Source organism: Zea mays, chromosome 9, assembly GCF_902167145.1.
Source record: "Zea mays cultivar B73 chromosome 9, Zm-B73-REFERENCE-NAM-5.0, whole genome shotgun sequence".
NCBI classification, from domain to species: Eukaryota; Viridiplantae; Streptophyta; class Magnoliopsida; order Poales; family Poaceae; genus Zea; species Zea mays.
Window position 1 is genome coordinate 117686825 of NC_050104.1, and position 24566 is coordinate 117711390.

Below are 24566 nucleotides of genomic sequence, written 5' to 3' on the forward strand. Positions count from 1 at the left end.
CCATATGTAGCAGCTCCAGGGGTCTTGATGTTGTCATCACATTTTTGGTGTGATGAGAGCCTCCCACTTGTTTTCCTGCTTGACAAGCTGCACAAGGTCTATCTTTTTCGAAATGAACATTAGTTAGACCTATCACATGTTCTCCCCTTAGAAGCTTGTGGAGGTTCTTCATCCCCACATGTGCTAAGCGGCGATGCCACAGCCAGCCCATGCAAGTCTTAGCCATTAAGCATGCATCTAGACCGTCCTCTTCTTTTGCAAAATCAACTAGGTAAAGCTTGCCGTCTAGTACACCCTTAAAAGCTAGTGAACCATCACATCTTCTAAAGACAGACACATCTACATTTGTAAACAAACAGTTATATCCCATATTGCATAATTGACTAACAGATAGCAAATTATATCCAAGAGACTCTACTAAAAACACATTAGAGATAGAGTGCTCATTTGAGATTGCAATTTTACCTAACCCTTTTACCTTGCCTTGATTCCCATCACCGAATATTATTGAATCTTGGGAATCTTTGTTTTTGACGTAGGAGGTGAACATCTTCTTCTCCCCCGTCATATGGTTTGTGCATCCGCTGTCAATAATCCAGCTTGAACCCCCGGATGCATAAACCTGCAAGGCAAATTTAGGCTTGGGTCTTAGGTACCCAACTCATGTTGGGTCCTGCAAGGTTAGCACAAATATCCTTAGGGACCCAAATGCAGGTTTTGTCTCCCTTGCATCTTGCCCCTAATTTTTTAGCAACTATCTTCCTATCCTTTCTACAAATAGCAAAAGAAGCATTTAAAGCATGATATATTGTAGAAGGTTCATCTACTTTCCTAGGAACATTAACAACATTTCTCCTAGGCAAATTATGAACAACATTTCTCCTACCAACATTTCTATCATGCACATAAGAAGAACTAGAAGCAAACATGGCATGAGAATCAAAGGCATTATATGCATTACAACTCCTATAAGCATTTCTAGATTGTCTCCTATCATGGTACATAAAAGCATGGTTCTTTTGCACACTACTAGCCATAGGGGCCTTTCCTTTCTCCTTGGCGGATATGGGGGCCTTATGGCTTGTCAAGTTCTTGGCTTCCCTCTTGTAGCCAAGTCCATCCTTAATTGAGGGGTGTCTACCAATCGTGTAGGCATCCCTTGCAAATTTTAGCTTGTCAAATTCATTCTTGCTAGTCTTAAGTTGGGCATTAAGACTAGCTAATTCCTCATTTAATTTAGAGATTGAAACTAAATGATCACTACAAGCATCAATGTCAAAATCTTTACACCTATTACAAGTTTCAACAATTTCTACACAAGAATTAGATTTACTAGCTACTTCTAGTTTAGCATTTAAATCATCATTAAAACTTTTTAACTTAGCAATAGCTTCATGACAAGAAGATAATTCACTAGAGAGCATTTCATTCCTCTTAATTTCTAGAGCAAGAGATTTCTGAGCTTCTACAAATTTATCATGTTCTTCATACAACAGATCCTCTTGCTTTTCTAACAGTATATTCCTATCATTCAAGGCATCAATCAATTCATTAATTTTGTCTACCTTAGTCCTATCTAATCCCTTGAATAAGCATGAGTAATCTATCTCATCATCATCACTAGACTCATCCTCACTTGAAGAAGCATAAGTACTAGTATTAGGAGTGCTTACTTTCTTCTCCCTTGCCATGAGGCAAGTGTGATGCTCGTTGGGAAAGAGGGATGACTTGTTGAAGGCAGTGGCAGCGAGTCCCTCATTGTCGGAGTCGGACGAGGAGCAGTCCGAATCCCACTCCTTGCCAAGATGAGCCTCGCCCTTTGCCTTCTTATAGTTCTTCTTTTTCTCCCTCTTGTTCTCTTGATCCTGATCACTATCATTGTCGGGACAGTTAGCAATAAAATGACCAAGCTTACCGCATTTGAAGCATGAGCGCTTCCCCTTGGCTTTGGTCTTGCTTGGCTGTCTCTTGCGACCTTTAAGCACCGTCTTGAATCTTTTGATGATGAGAGCCATCTCTTCATCATTAAGTCCGGCCGCCTCAATCTGTGCTACCTTGCTAGGTAGCGCCTCCTTGCTTCGTGTTGCCTTGAGAGCAAGGGGTTGCGGCTCGTTGATCGGACCATTCAAGGCGTCGTCCACGTACCTCGCCTCCTTGATCATCATTCGCCCGCTAACGAATTTCCCAAGAACTTCTTCGGGCGACATCTTGGTGTACCTGGGATTTTCACGAATATTGTTCACCAAATGAGGTTCAAGAACGGTAAATGACCTTAGCATTAGGCGGACGACGTCGTGGTCCGTCCATCGCGTGCTCCCGTAGCTCCTTATTTTGTTGATAAGGGTCTTGAGCCGGTTGTATGTTTGTGTCGGCTCCTCGCCCCTTATCATCGCGAACCTTCCAAGCTCGCCTTCCACCAACTCCATTTTGGTGAGCAAGGTGACGTTGTTTCCCTCATGAGAGATCTTGTGGGTGTCCCAGATCTGCTTGGCATTGTCCAAGCCGCTCACCTTGTGATACTCGTCCCTGCACAAAGAGGCTAGCAACACAGTAGTAGCTTGTGCATTTTTATGAATCTGTTCATTAATAAACACAGGACTATCTGAGCTATCAAATTTCATTCCACTTTCCACAATCTCCCAAATGCTTGGATGGAGAGAAAACAGGTGAGTACGCATTTTGTGACTCCAAAATCCGTAGTCCTCTCCATCAAAGTGAGGGGGCTTGCCAAGTGGAATGGGGAGCAATTGAGCATTTGAACTATGCGGGATGCGTGAATAATCAAAAGAAAAGTTTGAGTTAACCGTCTTTCGTCTATCGTGGTCGTCATCGTCCTTTTGGGAGGAGGAAGATTCGTCGCTGTCGTAGTAGACAATTTCCTTGATGCGCCTTGTCTTCTTCTTCCTCCCGTCTTTTCTTTTGTGGCCCGATCCTGAGTCGGTAGGCTTGTCATCATTGAGCTCGTTGACGAAGGTCTCCTTCTCCTTGTCGTTGATCACCATCCCCTTGCCCTTAGGATCCATCTCTTCAGGCGGTTAGTCCCTTTCTTGAAGAGAACGGCTCCGATACCAATTGAGAGCACCTAGAGGGGGGGGGGGGTGAATAGGTGATCCTGTAACACTTCAAAATCTTAAGCCACAAAACTTGATTAATTGTTAGCACAGTAATTTGCCAAGTGGCTAGAGAAGGATCTCAACACAACACAATAACCAAGAGATATCAATCACAGAGATGGCACGGTGGTTATCCCGTGGTTCGGCCAAGACCAACGCTTGCCTACTCCACGTTGTGGCGTCCCAACGGACGAGGGTTGTAATCAACCCCTCTCAAGCGGTCCAAAGACCAACTTGAATACCACAGTGTTGCTTTGCTTTTCTTAATCCCACTTGCGAGGAATCTCCACAGCTTGGAGCCTCTCGCCCTTACAAAAGATGTTCACAAAGAATCACGGAGCAAGGGAGGGATTAGCAACTCACACACGACACAAAGATCACAGCGAATACGCACACACAAAACTCAGACTTGAGCTCAAGAGACTAGCACACTAGAACGGAGCTCAAATCACTAGAATGTCAAACAAGTGCGCAAGAATGTAGTGTGAGTGATCAACAATGCTCAAAGGATGCTTGGTTTTCTCCTCCATGCGCCTAGGGGTCCCTTTTATAGCCCCAAGGTAGCTAGGAGCCGTTGAGCACAAATCTGGAAAGCCATTCTTGCCTTCTGTCATCGGGTGCACCGGAGAGTCCGGTGCACACCGGACACTGTCCGGTGCCCGATTTCCTTCCTAAAATGGCGCGGCCGACCGTTGCAGATCTAGGAGCCGTTGGCGCACCGGACATGTCCGGTGCACACCGGACAGTCCGGTGCCCCCTCCCGACCGTTGGCCCGGCCACGTGTCGCGCGCAGATTCCGCGGCCGACCGTTGGCCCGGCCGACCGTTGGCTCACCGGACAGTCCGGTGCACACCGGACAGTCCGGTGAATTTTAGCCGTACGCCGTCGACGAATTCCCGAGAGCGGCCACTTCACGCCGAGTCAGCCTGGCGCACCGGACACTGTCCGGTGCACCACCGGACAGTCCGGTGTGCCAGACTGAGCTGAGTCTTGGCTGTACACAGCCAAGCCTTTTTCACCTCTTTTCTTTTCTTCTTCTTTCTATTTCTAACACTTAGACAAGTATATTAGTACACAAAACCAATGTACTAAGGCTTAGAAACATACCTTTACTCTTGATTTGCACTTTGTCCATCCATGAGCATAAATTCACATTTAAGCACTTGTGTTGGCACTCAATCACCAAAATACTTAGAAATGGCCCAAGGGCACATTTCCCTTTCACGTACGCCGTTGATCGCTTCCCGAGAGTGACGACTTCGCCTGTGAATGGCTCACCGGACAGTCCGGTGCACCACCGGACAGTCCGGTGATTTATAGCCGTACACCGTCGTCGAGTCCCGAGAGCGGACTGTTCACCGAGACTGGTCCTGGCGCACCGGACACTGTCCGGTGCACCATCGGACAGTCCGGTGCACCATCGGACAGTCCGGTGCACCCAGACCGAAGCTGTCTTTAGCTGCACACTATCAGCTCTTTTCCAAATTGTTTTCTCCTGTTTCTAGCACTTAGACACAATACATTAGTCTTCAAAACAATGTACTAAGTCTAGAAACATACCTTACACCTTGATTTGCACTTCTTTAGTCTTTGGCACAATTTAACACTTAAACCATTTGTGTTGGCACTTAATCACCAAAATACTTAGAAATAGCCCAAGGGCATATTTCCCTTTCAGATCCCTAGGGAGGTGATCGAGCACCATCTGAAGATCAACCCTGACGCCAAGCCAGTGAGTCAGAAGCCTCGGAGACAGTCCGTTGAGCGGCAGGACTTCATCCGTAAGGAGGTCCGGAAGCTGCTGGACGCTGGCTTCATCGAAGAGGTACATCACCTAGTGTGGATGGCCAATCCAGTCATTGTCCCCAAGGCAAATGGGAAGTTTCGGATGTGCATCGACTACACCAGCCTCAATAAGGCCTGTCCCAAGGACCCATATCCACTTCCACGAATAGATCAAATCGTGGATTCCACCTTCGGGTGCGACCTTCTGTCTTTTCTAGATGCTTACTCTAGTTTCTATCAGATCCAGATGTCTAGACAGGATAGGAAACATACTGCTTTTGTAACAGTGGATGGGGTTTACTGTTATGTCGTAATGCCTTACGGTCTGAAAATGCCTTGCCAACATTTGTATGAGCGATGAGTAAGACTTTTGGGGACCTGATTAGGGACAGAGTAGAGGTATATGTCGATGACATCGTGGTCAAGACTAAGAGAGGGTCGACCTTAGTGGAAGACTTAACCCTGGTCTTCGACAGGCTGCGGGCAACCCCCACAAAGCTGAACCCGGACAAGTGCGTCTTTGGTGTCTCTGCAGGGAAGTTGCTGGGGTTCCTGGTTTCACACCGGGGCATTGAAGCAAACCCAGAAAAGATCAGGGCAATTGAGGCAATGAGGCCTTCGACCCACATCAAGGACGTTCAGAAGCTTGCGGGGTCCCTAGCCGCTCTTAGCCACTTCATCTCAAGACTGACTAAAAGGGCACTACCTTTCTTCAAGCTGATGCAGAAGTCTGGTCCATTCTCTTGGACCGAAGAGGCTGAGCGAGCCTTTCAAGAGGTAAAGTAGCACCTTGTGTCCCTGCCAATTCTGGTGGCTCCGGAGCCAGGGGAGCCATTGTACCTATACATTGCAGCGGCTTCCGAGGCGGTGAGCATGGTGCTGGTCGTCGAGAGGGCGGCACAACAACCCCAGGGGAGTCAACAGGTTCCCCCAGGAGAAGGTGGTGGTCCGACCACCACAGTGATGATGGAAGGCCAGGAGGTAGAGGACTCGGGACCAATCACAGGGGTCCGAACCATCCAGAAGCTGGTCTACTACATCAGCGAAGTCCTCCATGAGGCAAAGGCCAGGTACCTTGAGACGCACAAGCTTCTCTATATTGTACTTGTTGTGTCCAGGAAGTTGCGCCACTATTTTCAGGCGCACAGGGTTGTGGTGGTGACCTCCTACCCGTTAAAGGCCATTCTCCACAACTCTAACGCCACAGGTAACATTGCCAAGTGGGCCGCGGAGCTTGCTGAGTTCCAATTGGAGTTCCAGGATCGCCACGCTGTCAAGAGCCAGGTCCTGGCAGACTTCATCGTGGAGTGGACCCCTCCTCCGAGCGCTCCTGGGGGTCCGGATCCCGATTTGGACCCCAAACCTGCGAAGTCCAGGGCTCCGGTCTTCACCGAGCCCCACTGGACGCTCTTCTTCGATGGATCCGCCCGCCAACAGGCTGGCGGCGCTGGAGTGGTCCTCATCGACCCAAGCAGAGATCAAGTGAAGTACATGGTGCACCTTGAGTTCAAGGCCACCAACAACATGGCGGAGTATGAAGCACGGATCTTCGGCTTTATCAGCGGCCCTATCCCTAGGGATCCACCAGCTCCTCGTGATCATGAAGAGGGACTCCCAGCTGATCATCAGGCAGGTTCGCGGGGAATGTAGCTGCAACAAGCCCAGGCTCGCAGCTTATCTCCTCCATGTAAGGAAGCTGGAAAAGGACTTCACTGCCCTGGAACTGCAACATGTTCCTCGGGCTCACAACTCTCCACGAGGGCATCAACTTGGGCACCCGTGCCCGAGGGAATCTTCAAAAGATGGCTGCTGAGACCTACCACCCAGCCTACCGAACTAGGTGAAGGGGGCGAGACTAGCACCTCGAAGCTAACGGTCCCTGTGGTGTTCCATCCGCAGGATCCACCAAGGCTTGTGTGTGCTACAGCGGGTCCTGCCAACCTTGTAGCGCCACAGCCAGTGTCTTTGAGTGGTCCTGATGCATGGATCTCCAAGATCTAGGACTACCTGAAAGAAAACATCCTTCCTGAAGACCATGTAGCCGCAGAGCGCATAGTGCGGTTGGCTAAGCGATACACGGTAGTAGAAGGGGATCTATACCGCCATGGCGCCAACGACATTCTCATGTGGTGCATCACCGAGGAGAAGGGCCGTGAGTTACTCGCGAAAATCCATGGAGGAGAGTGCGGAAGTCATTCAACATCCCGCACACTAGTTGGTAAGGCCTTCCGGCATGGCTTCTACTGGCCAACTGCTCTCCAAGATGCAGCTGAGATGGTAAAGTCCTGCAAAGCATGCCAATTCCATGTAAAGCAGATACACACACTGGCTCAGGCTCTGCAAATGATTCCACCCTCCTAGCCATTCGCTGTATGGGGGGTGGATATCCTGGGACCATTTCCCACGGCCGTCGGCAGGTACCGTTTCCTCTTCGTCGCCATCGACAAGTTCACAAAGTGGCCAGAGGCTACCCCTGTGGTCAATATCACCCAAGGTGCTGTTGTTGCTTTTCTCAGGTTGATTTTCTGCAGATTTGGGGTCCCAAGCTGTATCATTACAGACAACAGGACCCAGTTCAGAAGTCGGCTCTTCCAAGAGTATTGCGAGGGCATTGGCACCCAGCTTTGCTTTGCGTCTATGGCCCATCCTAGGAGAAACGACCAAGCTGAGAGGGCAAACGCAGAAATCCTCAAGGGACTTAAGGCACGCACCTATGACTGCTTAAAAAAAGCATGGTGCGAATTGGGTCAACGAGCTTCCGTCGGTACTATGCGGGAACCGGACCACACCCAGCCGAGCTACCGGGGAGACCCCGTTCTTCCTAGTCTACGGGGTCGAAGCCTGTCTCCCCCGGAAATCCTTATGGGCTCCCCACGGGTCCAGTCTTTCCATGAGTTTATGCAGGAACAGCTACGGTGTGAGGATGTGGACTTCATCGACGAACGCAGATGGCAAGCGGCGATCCGAAATGCACGATACAACCAAGCGCTCAGGCGCTACCACCAGCGGTTCGTGCATAGTAGGGAGCTCAGGGTCGGGGACCTAGTCCTAAGGCGAGTACTGAACTGAGAAGGGCTCCACAAACTCTCCCCCAGTTGGGAAGGACCCTTCAGGCTTGATTTGGTGATCCGGGATCCCGGGAGGATTGGAGGGGATTGAAGGGGAAATGAACTAATTTCCCCATCAATCCTCTCCGATCCTCCCGGGATCCCGGATCACCAAATCAAGCCTCAAGGTGACGGAAGTATGCCGACCCGGGTGTGTTCGCCTTGCACTACTAAAAAATCACCTTCTTGCAATGGGCAAAAATCGTTGCGATAGACCATAAATCGTTGCGAAAGGCACCAATTGCGATAGAACAACTGCCGTTGCCTGCTGTTGCAGAAAACAGAGTGGCAATAGGCTATAGCAACAATTTTACGTTCTGTTGCAATTACTACATCTTTTGCAATGTATTCAAGTGTTGCAATAGTTCGTTGTTACAATGGACTATTCTGTTGCAATAAGTTATATTGCAACATTTACGATAGTTGCCAAAAACTCTATTGCCACAACATATTTCATGGTAATAAGTGTTAATGCCACGTTTAAATCTGTTGCAAATGGCTTTGTTACCACAAGATGCTTCGTGGCAACAAAACACTAGTGCCACACAAGTGACTCATGGCAACAAGATGTATTGCAATGCAAATAATTTCGTTGCATTTGATCATTTTGCAACATAATGTGTCTCGTGGCTACATGATCTTTTTGCTATAAAAATTATCTATGGTAAGAACCGTTATAACAACAACAAAAAATATCATAACTAATGATGTTGCAACAAGAAGAAAAGGTTGCGACTACTGAAGTCCCAACGAAATAGATCCATGGTAATTACATCTTATTGCAACAAAAAAATCATTGCAACTGAACCATACAACAACTAATAAAACCGTTACATTTACACATATTCAAACCCACAATTTATACGACAATGCATTTTGCATTTCTATTGGGTATAAAATGTTATGCAAAAGAATTATATTTTACATCAGTAACGTCAGAACCAAAATTGACAACCATAATATTTGTCTCTTGTCTCATATATTAACTATATCCATACCATAAGTTGTAACAATAGGTTGCACCAAATAAATAGTGGCCAAATACAAATTAATTTGATAACATAGCTCACAATCACAGCATCCTCGTACTAGCTTGGATTGTGATAACATAGATAATAAACTACTCAGGACTAGCAAATTATTGGAAGTTTTTTTGCCATCGTGTACCCCTCCATCCCCTCCATTGATGCAAGCAATGGTTAGCTAGGCTGACGACGAATCACGACGACAAGGAACCTGTTGGAAGTGTTCAAAACAATAATTAGTAAAGCTACAATAACTTGGTTAATCATTAGTGGAAGACTACAACTGTAGTGCCTACAGCTACAACTACAGCACAACTCCTAGCAAGCAGCATCAGCAGCAACCATCAGCAAGCAGCAAGCAGCAACACGCAACAAGCAGCAAGCAGCATGCAGCAAGCAGCAAGCAGTAGCAACAACACGCAGCAGCACGCAGCTAGCAGCGGCAAGAAACAAACAGTAGCACGCAGCAACAGGAAGCACGCAGCAGCAAGCGTTCTACTCTATCTCTACCAGAGAAGGCAGCTGCAACACCAGCCTAACAAGAGCGAAAACAAGCTACCAAATAAGCATGCTGCACAGAGCCACAAACATGTGTACTGCTCCTATGGTTAACTAAAATCTGTTTAGACTACTAAAATCCATTGCATGCACAACTACAAAAGAAATAAAAATAGATTGTGGACATACCTTAAACACACTTTGATAGAGCTTCTTAAGTTGATCTACCTTGCTTCTCGCTTGCACTTGCGGATTGTACCTATTATCATATTCAGGATTACAAAAACAAAACTATCAAAAAAATGTTGTAAAACAGTTTATATGATCATAATGCAAGAACATTTGCATTCCATACACATTCGCTTCTTTTGTTGCCCCTTGCCTGCACACGTCTTGTCACAGCATTCCTTAGAGTGTAAGAGCTAATATAGTTTGCTGGCATATTGTCTTTCTTATTGTTTGTGTCTGGTGTACGAACGTTGTTTGCACTACTTGGTGCAGGTGCAGGAGGATCAGCTGGGATGAGTTCAGGAGGTTTAGTAGGGACAACGGAAGAAGGATCGATTGGAGTGGTGCTTTCACGGTTGCTCTGCATTAAACAATTGATCAAACAATTTATGTTGCAAAAGTTTCTAATAGCAATGATGGTAAAAATACAAATATCAAATTTTATACCTGTTGTGCTACAGCAGCAAGGGCAACAACCATTTCTTGCCTCATTTCTTCTCTAAGCACCTGTCTTTTTCTTTCTTCTTCTTCTTGCAGTGCTTGCATTTTTTCTTGTAGTATTCTTTCTCGTTCTGCAACCTCACACGCAAGTTTTTCATTTAACAACTGGACGTGACTTTCAAGTTCAATGTTCTTTTGGTTGGTTGCAACCGTGGCACGAGCTTGTTCGAGGAACTTTGATTCCATCACTTGACTTCTTGTTGGATATCTTGATAGGTACCCATGACCATGAAGTCTGTTTGCCTTACATCCTGTTGTTTCCTTGAATGTTGTTTGGAAAATAGCATTTTCCTCTTCTCTTGTTAGATGATATCTTTCTATTTGATATATTTTCTCAACAATTTTCTCAGCTGCCTTCTCCTGAAAAGAACAATATAGTTCAAGTTAGCTCAATTCAAATAAGAATTCATGCCCAGTATTTTAAAGTATGTTTTAGTAGTAAGCTTTGTGATTTACTCACATAAATGCCACGTGAAGCCTCTTTCGACCATTCATCATTTTTACAATGAGTAATCATCCAAAGGGATAGATCGGTTGGTTCTATACCAGTTTCTGGATCTCTCTGTAATGTGAAGAATGTATCATACAAGTTTGTCATTAATCATGGAAAATAAAGTAGTGGTCATATCATTACCTGTTGAAAGCTTATTTGGGAAAAAGTTCTAGAACCCATTATATGCTTCGTTCTTTGCTTCTGACGGTTTTCTGAGTTCCGGGTGCTTATTTTCTAGAAAATAATAATAGTTGGAAATGAATTAATAAATAAATCGCTAGAATCATCCATATTATGTAAGTGCCAATCGTTAAAGTAAAGGAAATGAAACAACAAACCTGGAATTTCTCAGATCCAAAATACAACATCATGTAATGCCACTCGACGATGTCTACATCTTCAGGCTTGTTTTTCATCCTTTCAGCATAACTATTGTATGCCTTGTATGTTGAGCTTAACGTTGATCGCCATCCTTTGTATCTCTCCTTGGCAATAGACCAGATCTTTTCATGCACGTCCTCATTGCTTGGAAACTCCCACCTTCGCTGTTTCAGTTTTGATATAAAGAGAAGGTTAATTGTCTAGTAATTTAGGAATAGTAGACCACTAATAGTTCTAGCTAACTGTTAGGGCTCAAGTAAAGAAATTTCACATACCAGTACGTCAGAGGCTATAGAAGATCTAACATTGAGCTCTATATCTTTCCACTTTTTCACTCCAATAAGTGGTGCCTTTTTCTTTGTAAATAATACGATTTCATCCACAAAAGTGCGAGTGTTTGGTCCTACGGGACCTCCAAGCTTAGATGAAAATTCAATCTTAAGTTTGTGATCACCGTTCTTGATTCGCTTGGTGGCTGCTGCTATACCCTTAAGGGTACCACACCCCTCCTTTTTGAAGACTCCATCGTTATCTACATATATACCAATAACATCTGAATGGGTAGAAATATTCAAAGTAGAAGATTGCAACATTTGAATAAAAAACTCTTAGTAAAAAATACCAGGATCTCTTTTCCTATGATGTCTAGCATGAGATGGCCAATTAGCAGTAGGTTTGCTGCTGCCATGAATTTCTTCATCTGATAATATTAGGTCATCATTGCTTTGCCGTTCATACAATACTGCAGATAGCATAGGCATCAGTTACATCTCTAACAATTTGCGAAAATATACACTATATGTTAGTACGCTGTAAATAAAAGAAATTACAGATATCTGGAAGATCGCCATGATGCCTTAACCATTCTTTATATGTTTTGATCGTATCCTCCCTGAAGTCATCCATTAAATCTGCACTTAAACAATATGTAAGTTTAATTGTGGAAACTATAACATATCATGTATTTAATGTAATGAGTTTGACATCTTAACTTACCCGTTTCTGGATTGTCATGTTGTAGTATTGCAAGCCACTCCTTATATGCATCAATCAACACTTCTATAGTTTCTTCATCAACATTTGTTCGCTGCCTTGGACGCTTGATGGGAGTTATGCTTACCTCTAGATCACTGGGTGGATCTTTTGTGAGCACAAAACTTATTTTTCTCTCATCCATGTTATCAGACAACATGGCCTCTTCTTGGTGGATGTAATCAAGTGCCAATAGCCTGGATCGATCAATGCCACATCGTTTCTTGTAAAACAAGAAGTCCCTTCCAGAATATCCAAGTTTCGATTTTATGTACACCATGTTGTAAAAGGCAACATAAGCTTTATCAATATTTACTGTGACAATTTCTTTTCCAGGTTGTGCTCCAATGCAATGGAATTTCAAGGTCCACATCTCACCAGTCAACCTGCCACACAAATATATTCTAAGCAAACAATGACTAAAATAGTGTTGTAAAAAGATTTCATTCAACAATTAAGAGGTATGAAAACAATATACTATAATTATGATCTGCGCCAAGGCCAAAGCAGTAGAGAACAATATGGGTAGATAGATTTTTACTTGTCAGGAAGATCAAAGAAGACGTTCTTCCCAGCCATAATCTCGTCCACAATCCGTGTACTAAGTTGGCTACCATTGTCATTGGTGCACAGATTAGCTTCATTGCTTGTCGGCTGCAAACCTCCTTGAGTCGTCATCATAGGTCAGGAAAATAGATGCTGACAGGGCAGAGAACGAAAAAATCATGTAAGTATAACAATAGATTGGTTTATGGAATTATGTGCAGTAATTTCAGCGACAGAACATTAGTAATTTCAGTGACAGAACATTAGTAACTATCGATTTATCACGCTTTTCTGATGAAATTAAAAATGTTGCCCTTCTTTCTGGAACATTAATAATTTCTTCAGGCCATTTGGATTGGACCATGGCCAGAAAATACGAGTAGCACTAGTGGGTTTTGAAAAATATACTACACGCCTGGAAGTAGTAGGAATGTCTCAAGTGAATGTCTCAAGTGGGTTTTGAAAAATATACTACACGCTCAGTTCTGGGTTCTAGGAATGTCTCAGTTTGATTTCCTACGCGTGCGTGCCTGCTCACCGTACGTACGCGTGCGTGCTTGCTCGGTCCCAGTCCGGGTTCGTTGGCAATGGAGATTCTACGCTCAGTTCTGGGTTCGATTCTACGCGTCCGTGCGTGCCTGCTCAGTTCTGCTCGGTCCCAGTTTTCCTACGTGTGCGTGCGTGCTTGCTCAAGTGAAAGAGATTGAGAACAGCGCTCGATTCTGGGTTTGTTGGCAATGGAGATTGGGAACGGCGCTCAGTTCTGGGTTCGTTCGTTGGCAATGGAGATTGGGGGCGGCGCGTACCTGACCCTGAGTCCCGGACGGGCGACGGCTGATGAACTGAACGGCGCGTACCTCCAATAGCTCACGCTGCCGCCGCCCGATGCTTGAAACCCTTGCAGTAGAGCAGATTAGGAAGGAGGAAGAGGAATGCCTGCCCTTGCGCCCTTGCCATTTGGGAACGAAGCTGGACGTGTGGAGGCCTGGTTGCCTGGAGGCTGGAGCTGGTCCGTGGCCCGCGTCTGTGGTTGATAGGGTGTGTGGCTGGTGGCTGGGACCAGGGAATGCCGTGGTCGAGTGGGCCATGTCAAATTATATGCATTGTCAAGTGGCATATTAGGAAGGACGAATTTTTTTTTCTATTATAAACCTTATTATATAAGGGTCTTCGACACAATCTGTACTCACGTCGAAAGCCCGCAATCCTACTACTAATTTCGGTGCTAGCGAGGAAGCGATCGAGAGGCTCCGACGGGTGCCGCGCGTCCAGCGTCGCGTTGATCCACCGCTTCGGGTCGAAGTCCTCCGCCCCGAACTCCGACGCGTCCACGACCACCATTTCCGGTGCACGTCGGGAGAAAGTGCGCGCGTCCCTTCACTGCTTCTCTGTCTCGGCTCCTCAGGTGTCTGCAGGGGAGTAGGGGACGAAGATTTTTTCTACTATAAACCTTATTATATAAGGGTCATCGACACAATCTGTACTCACGTCGAAAGCCCGCAATCCTACTACTAATTCCGGTGCTGGCGAGGAAGCAATCGAGAAGCTCCGACGGGTGCCGCGCGACCAGCGCCGCGTTGATCCACCGCTTCGGGTCGAAGTCCTCCGCCCCGAACTCCGACCGGGACCAGCCACATATCGGGCGTAAATAATCTATGGAATCTCCAGTAGTTCCTCATATTTAGACAATGGTTTAATTCTGAATCTAGTTTTAGTAGGTCTGCTCCCGTCGGACCTGGCGACGTGACCTATGGGTGAGCGGCGGTCCGATGGTGGAGGCGAAGGTTGTGTCACGCGTATTGGATTTGGCTGCCTCGTTGCACGGGAAATAAAAAAGAGCATGCCGGACCTGACTAAATTACTAAAAAGAGCACACCGGATAGTAAGTAACTAAATTTAGCAAGTCCATTTGAAGAACTATTAGAATGTGTTATGCAAACTCGTATTCTTGCTTTTATCGTAGAGCAAGAATCCATGAATTTGGTGATTGTTATGGGTGAACACACTCGGAAACGGTCGGCAAACAGTCAACAAACAGTCGATAATTCATAAATATCAAAAATAGAAATAACATTGGTAATTCAAAAATAATCAGTACAAGACAACATAATACAATGTCAAAATGTTGAGTGTATTTACATTTAAAAGGATAAAGAGAGACGTTTTGGTCTTCATTGCAAGATATCAATTTAAAAATATGAAAAAGAAATATTGAATTCCGCTATGCTGAAAGCTGGGAACACGCAACTTCAATAGATCTCTAGAAAAAAAACTATCTAAACTTTTGTTTGGTAAGTTGCTAAATAGCTATTGGAAGTAAAAAAATAGTTTTGTCTCCAATAGCTCATCATATTTAGACAATAGTTTAATTTTGAGTTCCTCATTTAGACGATAGGGTCGAGGGTAGTGAACATCGAGGGCAGAGGTTAAGATCGGTCGATGCGACCTGTTAGGAAGCGACAGTCCGGCAATGCGACTTGTGGGTAAGCGGTGGTCGACTGACGGTGGACCCTGACTACTGAAGAGTGAGCTCCACTACGGAGGGAGCGCACAGAGCGAATAGGCCCAGTACAAGCAGTCACATCTCCGCCTCCACTCCTCTAGCCGCCAGCCACCGCTCGCCCACTCCGCTCGCCGAGTCGCCGTCTCAGGGTCTTGCCGTCTAGCCGTCTCCGCCTCCTCTCGCCCTCTCCGGTCGACGGTCGTGGACTCATGAGTTGTGATGGGCGCTGCCGCGCTGGCTCCATAGCCTATAGGCTCCCGCAGGCCCGCCTCTGGTCGTGGACACTCGCCGTTTCCAGTGGGCGGTCGTTGTCTCGCCGTCTTCCTGGAAGCAGAACAGTGCACTATTTTGAATTGTTCTGTTGCCAGACATCTTTGGATTAATGTTTAAATTATATCTTGTGTCATATTAAATATCAATTATATTTTTTTGTTTGGTTTAAAAAGTTTTTATAGCCTTAGCTTAGTAGCCCCCTCTTGGATCAATCCTGGATCCGCCACCGTGAATAATTGTTCATAGTACAAAAGGAGGTTTGCCATAACATACATGCCTTAGAAGCCTTAATAGAAGCCTCACGTGAATAATTGTTCATGGTACATGTTCAAGTAAATAAATGTTCATGGTACATGTTCAAATACTATATGGCATTTGTTTAGAAAAATTAAACGATGGGAACGTCGAGGGTAGTGAACATCGAGGGCAGAGGTTAAGATCGGTCGATGCGACCTGTTAGGAAGCGACAGTCCGGCAATGCGACTTGTGGGTAAGCGGTGGTCGACTGACGGTGGACCCTGACTACTGAAGAGTGAGCTCCACTACGGAGGGAGCGCACAGAGCGAATAGGCCCAGTACAAGCAGTCGCATCTCCGCCTCCACTCCTCTAGCCGCCAGCCACCGCTCGCCCACTCTGCTCGCCGAGTCGCCGTCTCAGGGTCTTGCCGTCTAGCCGTCTCCGCCTCCTCTCGCCCTCTCCGGTCGACGGTCGTGGACTCATGAGTTGTGGGCGCTGCCGCGCTGGCTCCGCAGCCTACAGGCTCCCGCAGGCCCGCCTCCGGTCGTGGACACTCGCCGTTTCCAGTGGGCGGTCGTCGTCTCGCCGTCTTCCTGGAAGCAGAACAGTGCACTGTTTTGAATTATATCTTGTGTCATATTAAATATCAATTATATTTTTTTTGTTTGGTTTAAAAAGTTTTTATAGCCTTAGCTTAGTAGCCCCCTCTTGGATCAATCCTGGATCCGCCACCGTGAATAATTGTTCATAGTACAAAAGGAGGTTTGCCATAACATACATGCCTTAGAAGCCTTAATAGAAGCCTCACGTGAATAATTGTTCATGGTACATGTTCAAGTAAATAATTGTTCATGGTACATGTTCAAATACTATATGGCATTTGTTTAGAAAAATTAAACGATGGGAACGAGAGAGTATTGAGTATGTGTATACGTGCAACAATACTGATGTGTATACGAGAGAGTATGTGTCTGTCTGAGTCATCTCCGAGCCGTTCGACACATCTGTGGGCATCTACCAGAGATTCCCTACTAGGGATACGGAGCCGCCCCCATTCCATCCTCATCTGCTCGCTCCGTCTCCCGGTTCATGCCATCCCCATACGGCCACTAACTCCTACATTCCACAGATGCGTTTCCGTAGCAATTCCTTGCCTGGTGGGAAACTCAGGGCAGATTTGAAGACTGCCGGCAAAGATCCAGCGAGGAGGTGGCGTATCCATCCCAAAATCGCAACATCTGGACTAAGGGAAGGAGCTGAATAAGCACGTATCACCCTCGTCGTCCTCGCCGCCAATGCCTCCACGGCCGAGGCGGCACTCGTCGTCGCGCACAAGAATGCTTCGCTCTACTTCCAGATCCGATCCGCGCGCGTGAGTATCGCTGGTCCCCCATAGCTGAGATGTGGTTTGTTACTTATGTAGTCTGCTGATTTGGTTCTTCTTTTTTTTGGAGATTTGAACGCACCTTCAATTCAGTTGATAGTTTTGCTGAGATAGTGGACGAAGAAAAATGCCAGTCCACGAACCCTATCCATCCGCCGTCCTCGACGAGCAGGTCCACCAGATGCTTCACAACTCGCGTGCCGAGCTCGACGCCCCATCAGCAGCTTCCTCTCTCCAGGGTGTAGGCAAGTCCCCGAACACTATCCCTCCGCCCGTCACACTGTTCCCCATTTCTAGCCTAATTTATGTATGTGCATGAATAATTAGTTTATAGGTTATGCGCCATAGCTTTTATGTCTAAAAGAATTGTGACAATTGTGCTTGGTTTTACCTTTTTAGTTTCGGTTCTGAAAATACTTGTACATAAGGTGTAATTATGACAGTTCTGAAAAAAGGAAAGGGAAAATTTGTGTTGTACTCTATAAGTAGAACAGTGTTAGTGGCATTAACCAATTTCTTGTGTGAGAAGATAATTGTACCAATTTCTATGTGTAATGGCTTCTTGTCCCCATTTCTTTTTCTAGCAGCTAATTGTTCCTCTTTCATTTCCAATGCTTTCAGCCATTTGCCTCTTAATGAGGTTTCAGCTTCAGAATTGGTGGTGCCATTTTCTCATGGACAACCCAAAGCAGCCAGGCGCCTATGGTGGGTCTCAGGTAACTAAACTCTATGGTGATGTTGCTGTCAGTTGGCGCATACATTATTAAGAATATAAAAATAAGAGGTACGTGATTGTAAGATCATTACAAATGAAATATATAATAGTTACACAATTGTACGTGTTTGCCTCAATTCAGTGTGTGCCAATAATCTGTGACTTTTCTTTTAAACAAAAAAATCATCATCATTTGCGTCTCGTGATGAGTCCACAGGTGCTACATATCCATCATCAATGTATGTGTTGTCTTCTTCATCCTCCTCATCTGCTAACCCAATATCATACGTTTCTTCTATAAATTCATCAAGCGCTTTCTCAATGACACAAGCATCACCAGTTACACCTTCCATGTCAGACCTTCTCCACTTCACCAATACTTCATCACTGCTTGAAACACTCATGCCTTCCAATCCCACATCTATTGAATCAAGATCAATTTCTAAATTTTCAGATTCTGGCATGGCGAACAGATTTTGGGGTTTCATTCTTACAACAGTGCACCAATCTTTTTTCTTTGTACCATTGACATAAAATACCTGCTCAGCTTGTGAACCAAGAATATAAGGCTCATCTAAATAGCACAACTAAGTTTTTATCAATATCAATAATTCCATACTGATCCATTTGGTAGCCTCTTCCTTTGTTCTTGGCGGTAGGAACATGGAACCAGTTGCACTGAAAGAGGACAATTTCCTTTCCTTGAGGAAAATCTAGTGCAATAATTTTTTTAATCACACCATACCAGTCAATATTACCGGAGCTTTCATCTCCTTTCACAACAACACCACTATTTTGTGTGCATAGGTTTTGCTCTATTTTTTCTGTACGAAAAAGAAATCCATTGATGAAGCATCTGTTGAAAACACGAGCCCGATGGTCTGGTCCTTGTGAAAGTGTGTAGAGCAGGTCACTTGTCTTCCATTATTGATTTAGTTTGCTGATCTGCAGCCAACGAAATATGCTTAAGTTATTTGCAAATATAATATGGAGCAGCAGTTAGTGGATGACATTACAAATAAAACAAATTACTCACAACCCACCTTTCGCTCGAACCAGCCTACAAATTGTTCCTTGTGCCTTTGATCAACATTCCGTGTACTTAATTTTTTTAGTTCGTCCATATGCTCGCTACAATATTTTAAAATAGGGCTTCAGGTAATTCAAATTCTATGAAACATGCCAATGCATAGTATCAAAAAATAGATTTTGAAATAAGATCTTACTTTATCCATGGAGTAGCCTCATCACAATTTTGTAATATGTAGTGCCTCATCCGCTGCAGCTCACTCCTAGAACGTGACTCGACAGTGAATCCTTTCTTAGTGTAGTCAATGTTGGCAAATATGCTTAGGCCAGATGGTGGTTCATTCACAGCAGCAGCTTCATGACGGTCTGCATGATTAAGCTTGGTTTCCACGTCTTGCAAGAAGCGACTGCAAAATGTCATGCACTCCTCTAATATATATCCCTCAGCTATCGAGCCTTCAGGGTGCGCTTTGTTCCGTACATAGGCTTTAAGAGTACGTAGATATCTCTCAACTGGATACATCCATCTATAGCACACTGGTCCACCAAGTTTAGCCTCTTCAGCTAGATGAATCGGCAAATGGATCATTATATCAAAAAAGGCTGGTGGGAAAATCATCTCAAACCGACAAAGGGTTTCAGGAATCGAGGTGCTCAACTGCTCTAAATCTTCAGCACTCAGCTCCTTTGAACATATTGCATTAAAGTACCTACTAAGTTGAATCAATGGAAGAGCAACATTTTCTGGCAAAACATTGCGAATTGCAATGGGTAATAGTTTTTGAAAAATAACATGACAGTCATGAGTTTTTAGACCAGATACCTTACACTTGTTCACATCCACACTCCTCTTAATGTTAGAGGCATAACCATCAGGCATCTTCACACCTTCTAGGAATTGGCATAACCATGTCATCTCATCCTTACCCAATGTGTAAAGTGCTGATGGCAAGGTGTATTTTCCATTGCTGAGCACAATGTGTTGATCCTTCCTGATGCCTAAATGCTCCATGTCAAGTCGAGCCTTCTCGCCATCCTTAGATTTCCCTTCCATACCTAGCAAAGTCCCCAATACGCTGTCACAAATGTTTTTCTCAATGTGCATCACATCCAAATTATGCCTTACGAGCAATTTTTCCCAATATTGTAGTTCAAAAAAAAATACTCTTTTTCCTCCAATTGTGCCATCTAGTTTCTTCCTCACGCTGCTTCCTTTTCCTTGTAGACTTCCCAAAAGTGATTTGCTCAAAACTTTCATACTGTTGCAGAACCCCTTCACCACTCAATGGCACTGGAGGCTCCCTTGTTTCCACAGTATTGTTGAAACTGGCCTTGTTCTTGCGCCACCTATGATCCATAGGCAGAAACCGACGATGTCCCATGTAGCAATGCTTGGATCCACATTTCAACCATAAGAAGTCGGTATCCTTGTGGCAATATGGACATGCAAACTTGCCTTTTGTGCTCCAGCCAGATAACATCCCATATGTTGGGAAGTCATTAATTGTCCAGAGAAGAATTGCTCTCAAATTAAAATTCTTCTTCTCCTTGGCATCCCATGTCTCAACACCTTTTTCCCAAAGGTCTTTGAGCTCATCAATCAGAGGCTGCAAATATACATCAATATTGTTTCCTGGAGAGTTTTTACCGGGTATCAACATTGACAACATCCAGAAAGGTTGTTTCAAACACAACCAAGGTGGCAAGTTGTAAGGGATTAAAATGACAGGCCATATAGTGTACGCAACATTGACCATCCCAAATGGATTGAAGCCATCAGATGCAAGACCCAGTCGAATGTTACGAGGATTAGAAGCAAAATCTTTGTATATGTTATCTACATGCTTCCATGCCCTAGAGTCAGCAGGGTGCCTCATTTTGTTATCTTGGACTAAGCCCTCCTTGTGCCAACGCATATATTCAGATGTGGTCGGATTGATATACAACCTTTGCAACCGAGGAATAACTGGGAAATTGTCACACCCGGTTTTAGAAGGTAAACCGAATGCGAACCATGTACGTGCCAGGATCAGAAATTCACGTACACAGCGATTACATAAATGACTCATCATAGCACAATGCTTCAAATTACAATAAAGAGTAAGTAATAATATTACAGACTAGAGTCATTTACATAATATAATCAAAGTACACAGAGTAGAAACGTAGCCAACGTAAATAAACCCACCACAGGCAGCTGACTGGGGGAGGTCGCTAGCCTAATCCTCGAACTCGTCGAAGTTTTGGAACTCCTGGAGATCCGCCTCGACGCCTTCTTCTTTACCTGAGCATAGATTGCACCAAAGGCAACCTGGTGTTTTGTGAAAGCAAGGGTGAGTACACATCAACGTACTCAGCAAATGTCCCGTTTGGCTGAAGTGGACTAGCTTTATGTGGGGTTAGGCTCAAGCAGTTGCTTTTAGTTGGTCCAGTATTTATTATTAGTAGGAGCCAAGTTTTATCATAAAACCCAAGTTATAATCCCAAAAAGTACTTCCTCAGAGAAGAAATACTAGAAAACATAATTAAAGTCACCATCTTAACCATCATCATTGAAGTCATCATCTGAAGTGTATCCGGAGTATCTCTAATCAAAGAGGATCCCAAGGCCGCTCATAACCGTGAGCACGGCTGATATATCAGTTTCATTCCCTCTGCAGAGGTCGCACACTTTACCCATGAGCCGTGATTCCCGTTCTGCCCGGGGATCATGACTCCCCATTGATCACTTCCTAGGTGGTCCGGCAGGGTATCACTACGTAGCCTTTACAAAGATTCCCTAGAGGTCATAGCCGCCCGTTAGGTTTCTCCAGTTTGATAAACACAGTACCTCTCCCCGCAGGAGGGTGACTAACAAAAGCAAAACGAAAGAACCTCGGCACTCAGCCTCGGCAGAGCAAGCACTGTGCCTGGACCCCATTGACAGCACGACGGCGAAGCAACTACACCTCTAGTTCCTCTAATTAATTAGCTAAGGGCATCCCATTTCACCCTCATGGTTGCACTGTTATCCCGGGTGGTCTCTCAACGAACAGGTCCTTACGGAGAGGTACTCGGGAAACAGCCCGAGTCCCCTAAATGCCACAAGTATATCATCATATCCAGAATAAAATCATAGTATCATCATTGTATCTCATCATGTTCATTGATTAAAGTAAAGCGCTAGCATGTAGCTAACCATAGTAACCCAAAAGGTAAATCAAGGACAGGGTAAATAGAAAGCTAGTAAATCCTTAGGTTGTTCATAGTATGCGGGACAGTGTATTATAAAGTAAATGGGACATAATGGGTCAGAGGACACTTGCCTTCACCAAACAGATGCTCAGGGTCTTCAACTTCGTGGAACCCAAAGAGCTAGATCACTTGGTCGCCGAAGCTTGACCGTCGATTCCTCGAAGTTCGGAAACGAATCGCGATCCAATCGCAACGCGAAGCGAAGACAAATAGACACAAGCAAACAAACATATATATGCATAAGAACATTACACCATACAAGATAAAATGTTATAAAAGCGAGCAATATAAAATAGAGAGCGCTTCTACGGTTACGCGAGAAAAAGAACCATGATAGACGAAGCTATGGTCGAGGGGTTAGTACGTTTACGTTAAACAAGTACTAATTAGAACATCTAATTCAACATAATTATATTAATTGATATTAATCAAATGTAAATTAATATTACTACTTAGTTTTGACTAACTTACTATTTTAATAGTTGACAGTTAAGCAAGTAACTTAATGAATATGAGCGATTCTAAGTGAGACGAATTAACGACGCACGACGTGCAAACACGATGTGCGCAACGCGCGGACACAAACGACTTAGCGCGCGGACAACGCGTGATATGCGCGAACGGCACGCGGCAAGGCGCGCGACACACGCGAACGGCACACGATAACGCGTGCGAACAACACGCGCAACACTCGCGAACGACACGCGACGACGTGCGCGAAACAGCACCGCGACACGCGCGGACCGATATGCGAAACTAATAATTAAACAACGTGATTAAACTAAATAATTATTAATAACTAATATTTCAGTTAAGGTTAATCATATTGGTGACTAATTATAAATGCACAAATCGAATTCCTAAATTAGATTTTTAAATTAAAATATCGTTCTAGTAGCCACTGATTAAACAAATGTCTAACTAAATTAAATAAAATGTGCAAAAATTAGGATAAATATTTCTAAATTAAGATTATTTTAATACGAATCTAACGCAACTTGAATGGATCGAATCGGATTTAAAACGCAAAAGTTATGAATGTTTTAAACCATACTGTAATTCGCGCGTCCTAATTTACAGAACTGTCATCTTCTTCTTCCTCTCCTCATCTTCTTCCTCCCATTCATGGAAGAGAGAGGAGGGGAAGGGGGCTGCGCAGGGGAGGACGAGACCGGGCCGGCCGGGGGCGGGCGCGGCCGCACCGGGCGCGCGGGGCGCGGCCACAGCCGCCGGGGAGGGGTGCGCGCGGGCGCGGAGCACGGGACGCGGGCGCCACCGCCGGCCACCGCCGCCGCCGCCGGGGAGGGAGAAAGGGGCGCCGTCGAGGAGGGGAACGGAGGGGGGAGGGGCGCCGCCACCGGGGAAGGTGAGGGGAGAGTGGGAGAGGCTCTGCACGGACGGGAAAACGAAGAAACGAAGAAACCCTAGGTGCAACAATGGAGGTTTCTCACCGGGGAAGAAGACCCTCGCCGGAGCCGAGGAGAAATCCGTCGATTGCCGGAGATTTGGGGATCCAATCGATGAACCGAACGCGCTGCGATGAAGCCTTCGACGAGACGAACGCAGCGGTACCCTCGGATTCCGCAGACGATGCACGGATTGGGAGTAATTGCTCGCCGGAGTTGTCGCCGGAGTTGGAACCGCCCCGAACTTCGGCGAGCAATACCGGGAGCTAGGGATTGGATTTGGGGGAAACGTTTGGTGTTCTGGAACGGGCTCGACGAGATGAAGCCGGACATGTATATATACCTAGGGTTTGGACGAGATAAAAATTCAGTTAAAATTCGGATTTTACTATTTTTAAAATTCGAAAAAGCCTAGAAATCCATATTTTGTTCTCAAAATATTATAGATACTTTCAAAAATTCCAGAAAAATTCCTATAAATGTTTTGGGACCTAATGAACTCAAAAAACATAATTAGAATTTCTAAAAACATTTTTAAGTTCCACAAATAAATAGATTTTGGTTTCCGGAAAATAGAAAAATATTCCGAAAAATATGAAAATTTACCGAGCGCTTCTATAAGATATGTTAACATGTTTCAAACACATTTTGCACTTAGAAACGCCATGCAACGGCATGAATGCAACAACCAAAGTGCCTCTAGGGCTCATTCCACTAGGTTTACGCTAATATAAAACAAAATGATTCTCCATTTTTAGGGAAAAGAGAAAGGAAAGCGAAGAACTGAGAGAGTAACACCTGAATTTGGTGGATATTAGAAAAGAAATTTTATACCCCCAAATTCAGGGTGTTACAAATCTAACCCCCTTAACAGAATCTCGTCCTCGAGATTCAAGAAGAGGCTAGCAGGAAAATGAGATTGGTTCATTAGTCTTTCATAGCTTTTTCTAACTCAACTTTGACTCTGCCAGCTTGACTTGTGGATTGGTTGCTTTGACCATCAGATGCTTGAGACCGATTGATGCAATTCTTGAGGATCTCATGGACCTGTGGGTTAGGACCCACACACGCTTTC

General features: G+C 45.0%; 1 protein-coding gene across 1 annotated transcript; it reads right to left on the reverse strand.

Moving 5' to 3' along the window:
- Nucleotides 1-8863: 8863 nt before the first annotated feature.
- LOC103638900 (uncharacterized) lies at nt 8864-13729 on the reverse strand. The gene is made up of 13 exons (XM_008661685.3): nt 13516-13729; nt 12705-12862; nt 12128-12549; nt 11962-12042; nt 11754-11873; nt 11407-11663; nt 11089-11295; nt 10892-10984; nt 10718-10819; nt 10204-10617; nt 9884-10117; nt 9718-9787; nt 8864-9241 (listed from the first exon to the last, which is right to left on the reverse strand). Exons 2-12 carry the CDS (start codon nt 12842-12844, stop codon nt 9743-9745), a joined length of 2115 nt encoding a protein of 704 aa, XP_008659907.1. The 5' UTR covers nt 12845-12862; nt 13516-13729; the 3' UTR covers nt 8864-9241; nt 9718-9742.
- Between the last annotated feature and the right edge of the window lie 10837 nt (nt 13730-24566).